The sequence below is a fragment of the Aotus nancymaae genome, unplaced genomic scaffold (assembly GCF_030222135.1).
Source record: "Aotus nancymaae isolate 86718 unplaced genomic scaffold, 86718_ANA_hifiasm-v0.15.2.pri h1tg000161l, whole genome shotgun sequence".
Lineage (NCBI taxonomy): Eukaryota > Metazoa > Chordata > Mammalia > Primates > Aotidae > Aotus > Aotus nancymaae.
In genome coordinates this window covers 1,670,644-1,682,629 of record NW_026988576.1, presented here as the reverse complement: position 1 = coordinate 1,682,629, position 11,986 = coordinate 1,670,644, and the positions used below count along the sequence as shown (strand labels likewise).

Below are 11,986 nucleotides of genomic sequence, written 5' to 3'. Positions count from 1 at the left end.
TAAATGGTGGCCCACAATCAGTATGATCAGTTGCAGAAAGCAACCGGTCAGAGACTGAAGTGAAGTTACAAAGTTACACTCCTATGCAACAAATCAGAGGTACTTTCAGTTTTCCATCTGCTGCACAGAAAAGGGGATTTGCAAAGGGAGTAGCTTCTGGTACTTTTGTTACTTAGGCATGGAAAGTTGGGATTTTCCTATTAATTTAGTTGTAGGAAGTCAGGGTGAATTGGTCTTGGTTTCCTGCCTCCAGACCCTATTCTCCTGCCTCATAACCACTCACCTAGACTAATGTTTCCCACCTGGAGGGGGACCTTTACCCCTTAGGGCAGTGGTCCCCAACTTTTTTGGCATCAGGGACCTATTTTGTGGAAGACAATTTTTCAATCTGACTGGGGTGGGGGTGGCAGGGGTGGGGATGTTTTTCAGTTGAAACTGTGCCACCCCAGATCATCAGTCATTAGATTCTCATAAGAAGCCTGCAACCTATAGATCCCCCATGTGCACAGTTCACAATAACATTCCCTGCTCCTATAAGAACCTTATACCACAGCTGATCTGACAGGAGGCGGAGCTCAGGCAGTAATGCTTGCTTGCCCACTCTTGGTTTCTGGTGGGCCACGGACCAGTCCTGGTCTGCCGCCGGGAGACCGGGGACATTAGCAATGTCTAGAAATGTGTGTATATATATATATATATACACTTTTTTTTTTTTTTTTGAGACAGAGTTTCACTCTTGTTACCCGAGCTGTAGTGCAATGGTGCAATCTCGGCTCACCACAACCTCCGCCTCCTGGGTTCAGGCAATTCTCCTAGAAATATTTTTGATTGTCACAAGCAGGGTTGGGGTTCCACTAGCATTCTGTAGGTAGAAGGTAGGGATGTTGCTAAGCATCCTACAATACACAGGACTGCAGCCACACAAAGAAGTATCCTGTCCAAAATGTCAATAGTGCCCATGTTGGGACAGACCAGATGTGGGATTATCTGTAAGTCCTTTCTCCCTCACCATTAACTCTTCCATCCCCCTCCTTGATCCATTTGCTTTCTTTTATTATTTTAGTTTTTTTTTGTTTTGTTTTGTTTTTGAGACTGGAGTGCAGTGGTGCGATCTAAGCTCACTACAACCTCTGCCTCCTGGGTTCAAGTGATTCTTGTTCCTCAGCCTCCTGAGTAGCCAGAATTATAGGCGTGTGCCACCACGCCGGGCTAATATTTGTATTTTTAGTAGAGACAGTGTTTAGCCATGTTGGTCTTGAATTCCTGACCTCAAGTGATCCGCCTACCTCCGCCTCCCAAAGTGCTGGGATTATAGAGGTGAGCCGCACCCAGCCTAGTTTTATTTTTTTGAGACAGGGTTTCACTGTGTCACCCAGGCTGGAATGCAATGGTGCTATCATACCCCATTGCAACCTTGAACTTCTGGCCTCAAGGGATCCTCCCACCTCAGTCTCCCAAGTAGCTGGGACTACAGGCACCTGCCACTGCACCTGGCTTTTCAAAATGTTTGTAGAGACGAGGTCTCAAATATTTTAACAGGGTCTTGCTTTGTTGCCCAGGCTGGTCTCGAACTCCAGGACTGAAGCAACTCATCTCAACTGGGATTACAGGCATGAGCCACCACACTCAGCCAGTTGCTTTCTTTCAGTTGCCAAATCCTGGGTTTCAGTCTCTTACTCTCCTTTTTACACTGCCATCACTCTAATTCAGACCCTTATCAATTCTCATCTATCACTGCGGTAGCCTAATTGATTTTCCTATTTTATTGTCTCCTTCCTTTGATACACCAGTTGATACTTCCAACTTAAAAACTGTTAGGTCTCTGAAGCTGGCTTCACAGTAGGGCTCTATCAACATTTTAGCCTTCTTTTTCAAACCTGTAAACAGTGAAATAACTAACATGGACTATGTCAACGTTTATAAAATGGAAGAAGTATTTCTGACTCTCCTTCCTACTTTCTTTGTTCATCTTTGCCTGTTTCCAAGTCCTACTCATTCTTTAAGTTCCTTAAAATTTTCCCCCCTCTTTACAGCTTTCCTTGAAATTACCCCAAACCAAGTATCTCTCCTCAAACTCCTGTGATATCGTCCTCATTTCTTTGTTAACCACGCTCTACCTTCTCATTAAGTTATTCATATCTCCACCTCACATTACAAATGCCTTCAATTGGGACTATTTTCCTCATCTTAACAAATCGTGTTAAAGCACGTTTTTGTTCCTCGTTCAGTGCTTTACACATTTATTATTCAATAAATGTATTAAACTAAGATATTAAACTAAGAAAGAGTTTCTAACAATTTTGAACAATCTCTGGCTTTATGTTACTATTTTATGTATCTAATATTGGGACTTTTTCCTATTAAGTAAAGAACAAAAATGAAGTTCATAATGTCCAAATAGTTCAAAGACGGTAACACTGGTAAGTATAATAGGAAGTTTAAAAAAAAAAGTTAACAGAATTTTTCTTGTGTTTTCTTGTAGTCTATTTTGTATTACGGTTTGTAATGGGCTTTCTAAGATTTTTTTTCTTTTTATTCTCTAAGCAAGTGAATCTTGCTGTGTATTTACTTCTGATGCTGTTCACTTGACATTGGTCAAAGAGGTTTCTAGTCCAAGGGACAGAAGCATTTATGCTGAAAAATAGATATTATACTTTTGTTAGTAGCAAGTACATAAGTAACAAACATGACAAAGCCCTGGAAAGGGCTAATGCTTACCTCTATGTAACCCTAAGCATCAGCAGGAGTGATATGCAGCACTTCCTTTACAGTTCTTTAAGAGCTCTGTTCTTTAAGAGTTCTTTAAGTTCTTTAAGAGTTCTATACAGTTCTTTAAGAGTTCTTTTCAGTTCTTTAAGAGAAGAAAGTGTTGAAACAGTGAATCCCTTTTAAGATAGTTATCATGAAATGATTTAGAGAATTTCTGCAAGTAGGTGAGAGTAACTAAGTATTTTTCCAGCTGCTTAAATTTTATAGGGAAACCCAGGAGACTAAAATTACCTCAACTGTCTTTGTGAGGAGGGGAGTACAGGGAAGGTGTACTTTACCATAGTGCTAGAAAAATCCAGAGGAATTCTAAAGGGCCATTCTTTGCAAAGACAAAATTCAAGATAAGAGTTATACTTAAATAAAGATTATAAATACCTGTGCGTGTGATCCAGGAGAGCAGAAGACTGTCAATTCCAACATTTAGAATGTCATTGATCTCATGATTTTTAATGTTCAGCAACATTAAAAGCTGTTTTTTTTTTTTTTTTTTTTTTTTTTTTTGAGACAGTGTCTCGCTCTGTTGTCCAGGATGGGAGTGCAGTGGCGGGATCATGGCTCACTGCAGCCTTTACCCCCCAGGCTCAGGCAGTCCTCCCACCTCAGACTCCCAAGTAGCTGAGACTAACTAGAGATGCATACTACCACGCCTGGCTAATTTTTAAATTTTTGGTAAAGACAGGGGTCCACTTATGCTGCCTAGTATTGGTCTCAAACTCCTGAGCTCAAGCCATTCTCCATAGTCTCAATGGGACATATTTAGACTAAAAAAATTTATTTGACATCACTCCGAAATTCAAATTAAATTGGGCATCTAATGTTTTTATTTGCTAAATCTGTCAACCTTATCTATATTCATTCAAGAAAGGACTATATTTTCCTGACCACAAAGAAGCATAAAATACACAATTGCTGGTGTTAATAGAAATGGTTATATCAAATGCTTTCCACCAATTCAAATTTATTTTTTATCTATAATAGGACAGTGGCAATCCATGATAGAATTATGTTGCTTTCTATGAAGTTAAGAGAATGTGATTTTTTGAATTTTAGTAAAAAACTACTCATAGCACTGTACATTTCTTACCTATGAACTTCCATTATTACTAAAGTAAGTTGAAATGAGCTCAGTTAAATGCCCACTATGACACGTACCTCACTTAACTTAGGCAATCACTGCTGCTCCTCATAAGACACCAAGCAGCACTGGCTGAATTTACACAGAGTTATGAGTTGGGTATACCAACTTTCTATATTTCAGAGCCTCTGAAATCAAGGACTTCTGAATGAGACACCAGTCTCTTGCACATATTACATTAAAATGTCAAAGCTATATTATTCCTTCAAAAAAGGAGTACTAGCTGAACTGCAAGATAATACATTTTTGATATTATGGGACTTTCTAGAGTCCTGGATTCTTCAAAATGATTGGATGGCAATTTTCTTTATAATTGTCCTAGCAATTATTGTTGAGCGAATATTCCTGAAAACTTGCGCATACTTTTGGAAGAATCTCACACTTCCTGAAAAGGGTAGTTCGGATGTGCAGGAGGTAAGAACAAATGGTTGATTTCCCTTTCCCTGTTTTTCAAAATCACACATAAGAATAATTTATAAAATTTGTGAACTTTGATGCCAGGATTACTCCTCTAACAATTGTTTCCATTAAAATAGAGGGAAGAGAGTTGCCTGAAGAGAGTGACATCTTGCAAACATGATACAACTTCTTATTTATTTGGTAAATATTATACAACTTCATATAAATATTATACAACTTCAAAAACCTGAGCTTTTTTCATTGATACTGTCACTTTTTTATTCCTGTTCAGCTCCAGAGAATTGGTCAGTTATTAACTTACCTTCAGAAGAAAGGTATGTGATGTATTACATATATATTTTGAAGCTAAATGAAATAGATTGGTTGTGTTCTATTCAAAATTGCCTTTACTTCCGATTTTCAGAGAAGGGTTTTCCTAGCTGTTCAACATTGTGATTCAGTCTAACATTTACTTTAAATGGTTGCTATGCTCCAAGCTGTGTTAAGGGCTTTTTGTGTATTATTGAAATTATCCTCCAAGGTAGATAGTATTATTCTTGTTTTTACAGATGAGGAAAATAAGGCTCGAAGAGGATCAGTGACTTGCTTTCCTACTCTAACTCTCTCTCCACTACATCCGTTCTTCCAATTCAATTGAAAAGACATTAGCACTTACTGTGGACCAAGCAAACACTGAGCTAGGTGCTGCATGAGTGACATGAAAGGAGTTTGTAAAATCAGAATTTATCAGAATTGGAAAGTTCTCTCAGTGCTAGGGATTAAATACGTCATAATCACTACTCTAGTTGCTATAAATATTTCAGTTGTTTCAATTGAAATCCATTCAACAATTATTAGGTATCTACTAGATAGTGGACACCGACACTGGGATTCAAACCACAAGATAGTCTCTGCTCTCAAGAAGCTTATATTCTTGTGGAGATGTGTACATAAAGGATAATTGCCTTGCGATATGGTGACATAGCGACAGAAATATTAGAACATTCAGGAGATACCTAAGTCAGCCTAGGGTGTTGGGAATGGCTTCACGAAGAATGTTATGCTGGAGCTGAATTTTAAAGGATGAATGAACATTAGCCCAAAAAGGAAACATGTTTAGGAGGATAAGAAAGACATTCCAGGACATGAGCAGGAAACAGCAGCAATGTGCAAGAAATTACTATTATTTCAGAGTTGCCTGAATGTTTAAGTTGAATTAGGAAGTAGTGGAAGATGAATGTGAAGAGGTAGGTAGGAGTCAGGTAGTGGAGGGCTTTCTACACCGTGTATAAAAGTCTGGATTCTATTCTGTAGATAACAACCACTAGCGGTGGTTACACGTAAGAGTGGCACGGTTTTGTGTTTCAGTTAGATCACTAGTCACTTGTGTGACTAGTCGCTGTGCGAATCAGAGGATTACTTGATCTTCATCTAATTTCTTTCATTTGTCAGGTATAAAAGGGCTTTATTCATTTAATCTGGTTATGATATTTTCGTGTTCGGAACTAGGAACTCTAGTTCTCAGGGAAGCTGTAACAATATCCAGAGGTGTGAGTAGGTAGAACCCTTGTCAGGCCTGGCTGGGAACAGGAATGCCAGCACAGGCTACAGCACCGCGGTAGTGCAGACAGAGTAAGTCCAACTGGACAGACCAAGAGTCAGCATTTGAGATATTACAGGGCTTAGGTGTGCGTGGTGACCTCTTTTCTTTTTGGGCTAATGTTCACATATAATTCAAAACCAGAGCATTAACAGGCAAGAGGAATTCACAAGAAGAAATGGAGGAAAAAAGGATTTTCAGCTTCAGAATCTGAAGAAACTCCTGTCCTTTCTGAGGTCAGGAGTTTGAGACCAGCCTGGCCAACATGATGGAAGCCCATCTCTACTAGTAATATAAAACATTAGTGGGCATGATGGTGGGTGCCTGTAATATCAGCTACTATGGAGGCTAAGGCAGAGGAATCGCTTGAATCTGGGAGGCAAAGGTCGCAGTGAGCTAAGATTGTGCCACTGCATGCCAGCCTTGGCAACAATAGCAAAACTCTGTCTCAAAAAAAAAAAAAAAAAAGAGAGAGAGGCAGAACTTTGTTCAAAGTGTCCTCCAGAAAGGACATGTTAAAGATTTTCCATCCTTGTGTCGTACTATTTCCATCCTGCCTAGACAGGAGTTAATCCTTGCATAGCACGTTTCTAGGGGGCGTTAAGGGAAATTAATTGAGAAGAGGAGGTTTGGGGTGGTGTTGAAGAAAAAGGATTAGAGAAAAGACATGGCTCCTATGACATCAGCATATTATGATGAAAAAACACAAATTTTGAATTTAAAACAGGCCTAGCTGTTTTAAATTCTGCCTCTTTGTTTTTTTTTTTTTTGAGACAGAGTTTTGCTCTTGTTGCCAAGGCTGGAGTACAATAGCATGATCTTGGCTCACTGCAACCTCTGCCTCCTGGATTCAAGCGATTCTCCTGCCTCAGCCTCCATACTACCTGCTATTACAGGCACGCACCATCACGCCTGGCTAATTTTTTTTTTTTTTTTTTTAGTAGAGACAGGGTTTCACCATGTTGGCCAGGCTGGTCTCGAACTCCTGACCTTGGGTGATCCACCCGCCTCAGCCTCCCAGAATGCTGGGATTACAAGTGTGAGCCACCGCGCCTGGCCCTGTAGTTCTGCCTCTTAATGATGGCATGGCCTTGGGCTAATGACTTAAACTCACTATACCTCCTTTTTTTTAATTTTCAAACTAAGGATTAGAATAATTACTTCTTAGGAATATCATGAAGATTAGTTGAAATACTATGTGTGACACGGTGGCTAACGCCTGTAATCCCAGCACTTTTCGAGGCTGAGGTGGGCAGATCACTTGAGGTCAGGAGTTTAAGACCAGCCTGGCCAACATGCTGAAACCCCATCTCTACTAAAAATACAAAAATTAGCCAGGTGTGGTGGCATGCGCCTGTAATCACAGCTACTCAGGAGGCTGAGAATGGTTTGAACCCGGGAGGTGGAGGTTGCAGTGAGACGAGATCCTGCCATTGCACTCCAGCCTGGGTGACAGAGCAAGACTCCTCTGGCTCAAAAAGGGAGAGAGAGAGAGAGAGAGGGAGAGAGAGAGAAAAAAGAAATAATATGAAGTTTTTGGGGGGAAAAGAACTATTTTTGGAACAGCATCTTTTGTTTTTCTACCATTGACACCTTCAAATAATGTTATTGCATTTAATTTTAAAAAAATTGATTCTAAAAAAAAAAACCAGGATACCTGTGCAGAACATGTAGGTGTGTTACATAGGTGTATGTGTGCCGTGGTGGTTTGCTGCACCTATTGACCTAGCGTCTAAATTCCGTCCCCTCATCCAGCACCCCCCAACAGGCCCTGGTGTGTGATGTCCCCTCCCTGTGTCCATGTGTTTTCATTGTTCAGCTCCCACCTATGAGTGAGAACATGTGGTGTTTGGTTTTCTGTTCCTTTGTTAGTTTGCTGAGGATAATGGCTTCCAGCTTCATCCATGTCCCTGCAAAGGACATGAACTCATTCCTCTTTATAGTTGCATAGTATTCCATGGTGTGTGTGTACCACAGTTTCTTTATCCAGTCTATCATTGATGGACATTTGGGTTGGTTCCATGTCTTTGCTATTGTAAATAGTGGGGCAACATCTAAATACATGATTTTGAAATAGAAGACTATATTGGCCAAAACCTAAGCATCAGAATAGCTAAAGTTTACTACATTAGAGATGGATTTTATCTTGCTTGTGAAATGGGACAAAGGAGAAAGGGGTAGCTGAGGGGAAGAAGGGAGCAGAACAGAGGGAGGTGCAAGTGTAGTGGCGTGAGGCTTAGGACTGAGTGGCATAAAGGATGAAACCACCACTCAGTATCTGAAATCCGGGGAGCCGAGCTGGCCAAGCATAGTCTCAGTAAGCAAAGCAAATGGCTGGCCTTCTATCAGATTTGGGGGAATGGTTTGTTTTAGGGTTGGCCTTACCCATAGGTGCATGCTTTAGTGAGAGTCTGCCAGCAACGACCTGACTTTCGAAGCTTAAACTTGTCCCTGACTGGTTGGTTTCAGAAGTGCATTTCCTGAAGGGAGTTATCATAAACAGTTTCAAAGCAGACTTGGTGTTTATTTGTTACTGTGACTACAGGCTTGCCATTGACTGATTGGCAACCAGTTCTGGTACTGGTTACCATGGCTCTAGAACTGTCCCTCTTTTCCTAGGAGACTGGGTAGTTTTTTGTTTTTTTTTTTTAAATCTCAAAAGCCAGTTAAGATTCCTTGGTCAGGAGAGACCAAAGGACATTTCACAAATGGGGAGACATACCTAACGTTTAAATGGGAGCCCTTTGCATGGCTGTAATCAACTCTATCCTGCTTCTGCCTCTAAGTCTTCACTAAAATCAGCCATGTCTATGAGTGGTTTGTATATGAGGGATTTTTTCCTTCTCATTGAAATTGAGGAAAGAGTTGGGTCAGTTTGTTGTTAGTAATCAGAAGCCTGGAGGTGGAGATGGCCATTTGGCAAATACTTGCTGATTGCCTACTCTGTGTCAAGCATTGCTGCAGGCCGTTGAGACTCAGCAGTAAACAAAACATTGTGTGAGGGTGAGAGAGGGTCAGACAATAAACGACAACATAATAAATAAATTATATGTCAGGAGGTGACATGAGAAACTAGAGAGGACTGTGCGGACCAGGCGTAGTCTCATTGAGCAAGGCAAACTGCTGATCTTACATTGAAATTTTAGATTTTGCGAAATGGTTTGCTTCAGGGATTTTTTTTTTTTTTTTTTGAGATGGAGTCTCATTCTGCTGCCCAGGCTGGAGTGCAATGGCACAACCTCAGCTCACTGCAACCTCCACCTCCTGGGTTCAAGTGACTCTCCTGCCTCAGCCTCTGCCTCTGGAGCTGGGACTATAGGACTGCCTGAGCTGGGACTACAGGTGCACGCCACCATGCCTGGCTAATTTTTGTATTTTTAGTAGAGTTGGGGTTTCGCCATGTTGGCTAGGCTGGTTTCAAACTCCTGACATCAAGTGATCCACTTGCTTTGGCCTCCCAAAGTCCTGGGATTACAGGCGTGAGCCACCCCACCCGGCCTGCTTCAGCGTTTTCTTATGTTAGGATTAGATCATGCCCATTCCTAAACTAATCACTTAGAAATGGGATTGCTATGTTCTGCTGAGCCTAATAATCTGAGGTAGAATAGGTGTGGGAGAGTAGACATCATGTTGAAGAACAGACCTTACTACCAAAGATCACACACTGTAAGTAATGGGTAGATAACGAAGATGTGTATACAGCCTGTATTAGATTGCCGGGGCTGCCATAACAAAGTACCACAAATTAGGTGGCATTAAAAAACAGAAATGTGTTTTCTCATGGTTCTGGAGGCTGAAAGGCTTGGTTTCTCCTGAGGTGTCTCTCCTTGACTTGCAGGTGGCCACTCTCTTGCTGTGTCCTCACATGCTCTTTTCTCTTCTTTTTTTTCTTTTACTTTAAGTTCTGGGATACATGTGCAGAATGTGCAGGTCTGTTACAGAGGTATACATGTGCCATGGTGGTTTGCTGTACCTATCAACCCATCATCTAGATGTGAAGCCCTGAATGCATTAGGTATTTGGCCTAAGGCTCTCCCTCCCCTCGCCCCCACCTCCCAACAGGCCCCAGTGTGTGATGTTCCCCTCCCTGTGTCCATGTGTTCTCATTTTTCAATTCCCACTTATGAGTGAGAACATGGAGTGTTTGGTTTTCAGTTCCTGTGTTAGTTTGCTGAGAATGATGACTTCCAGCTTCATCCATGTCCCTGCAAAGGGCATGAACTCATTTTTTATGGCTGCATAGTATTCCATGGTGTATATGTGCCACATTTTCTTTACCCAGTCTATCATTGATGGGCATTTGCATTGGTTCCAAGTCTTTGCTATTGTACATAGTGCTGCAATAAACATACGTGTGCATCACGTGCTCTTTTCTCTATATGTGCATGTCCTTGGTGTCTCTGTGTCCAAATTTCCTCTTCTTACAAGGGCACTACTCATATTGGATTAGAGCCCGACTCTAAATAAACACATCAGTTAACTTAATCACCTTTTGATGGCTTTATCTCCAAATATGGATTAAGGCCCACCCATATAACCTCATTTAACTTTAATAATCTATTTAAAGGCCACATCTACAAATATGGTCACATTCTGAGGTACTGGGGTTAGAACTTCCACACATGAATTTTAGAGAAACACAATTCAGCCCATTAAATAGCCTATATATTAGAGGTTAATAAGTACTCTAAAAATTGAGAGAACTTGAAAACTAACATATTTTAAATACTTACCGAATATTTTTGTGTTATCTGTGAAAAAACATAATCATTGATGTGGCCTAAAATACCCCAAATTTTAATTATCCCAATCCAGATTAATGAGATTTCATTGTATCAACTGAAGAATGATGGTGTTCCTACATTTGGAAAGAATGGTGGTGTTCATAAAGGGTTGCAGCCTGCAGGGTATCCTTTCTGACAGACTGGGAAGCATAGCCTCCTGTCAGAAGCCAGGCACAGGCTATTGGAGGGCATGAAGAATAAGACAGGAAATCATGCTGAATGAGGTGGATAATACTCCTAGTCCATAGGAGAAAGAAGAGTCATGAATATTTATGAGAGGAGAAATGTCCACATGAGCAACTGAGCTTCATTTCTCTCCATGAAACTCATGTTCAAAAAATGGCAGCTTTGGCATTGTCTGAGGGTGGAGTTTTTGGCCCTGTGACATCAAAAGGTGAAGGAGGGGGCATGAAAAGCCCCACTGCACATCCTCCCTAGACTGGCCAGAACCACTTTGCAGTTGGGGTCTCTGATCAGGAAGGAATGCTAGCTGGTGGTTTTGTTGAAAGTGAAAGTGAGAGGCAGCATCAGATCCTTGGTTGATATCAAGGCTGGAGCAAGGCTTTCCAAAGGGCTGTTCTGTTTACCTTTAGGAAACAAAGCCTAATGCTATTGAGGGAGGGAGGTGGCAGAATAAGGCCTGTTCGACCTCCCATCCCATCATGGTCAGGAATTCATTTTTCAAGGTTTCTTTGGGGTCCCCTTGGCCAAGTGGAGGTCCATTCAGTCAACTGTGGGACTTAGCATTTCATTTTTATTTCTCAGTTCTCTAAGTAATCATTTAGCACAAATAATTTTCACAGTTGGGTAGATCATGATGGATTTCATATACTGCCTTCACTAGTTTGACTGAGTTATTTAAAAGTAAAGTCACACTTACAGTAAAGTATGAGGTAATCTGTGCTCCCTAAACAAATAGCTACTAGAATTATCTGACCTAGTTTATATGCATTTCAGTTTTTGATTTTAGGCTTGCTGATCCATCAAACAGTGACTATCAAAATTCATCATATATCAGAATCAGCTGGAGAGCTTATTAAAGCTCAGATTTCTGGACCCCACTTCCAAAACTTCAGATTCCACAGGGCTTGGATGGGACCAAAGAATATACACTTCAAAGAAGTTTCCAGGCATCTTGTCAGGGTTCTCCAGAGAAACGGAACCAGTAGAATATGTGTATATATATATATATACACACACATACATACATAGAGAGAGTAAGACATTTATTTTAAAGAATTGTCTCAAGCAATTATGGTGACTAGCAAGTCTAAAATCTGCAGTTTAAGTCAAAAGGCT

At 40.8% G+C, this 11,986-nt stretch overlaps 1 protein-coding gene across 1 annotated transcript in view; it reads left to right on the top strand.

The window, feature by feature from the left end:
- Positions 1 to 4,087: 4,087 nt before the first annotated feature.
- The window catches only part of CCDC168 (coiled-coil domain containing 168), a 43,341-nt gene continuing 35,442 nt past the window's right edge, over positions 4,088 to 11,986 (top strand). The window contains exons 1-3 of the mRNA XM_012440923.2: positions 4,088 to 4,318; positions 4,441 to 4,504; positions 4,596 to 4,638. Coding sequence (XP_012296346.2) covers positions 4,088 to 4,318; positions 4,441 to 4,504; positions 4,596 to 4,638 — 338 coding nt within the window. The remainder of the gene's footprint in view (positions 4,319 to 4,440; positions 4,505 to 4,595; positions 4,639 to 11,986) is intronic.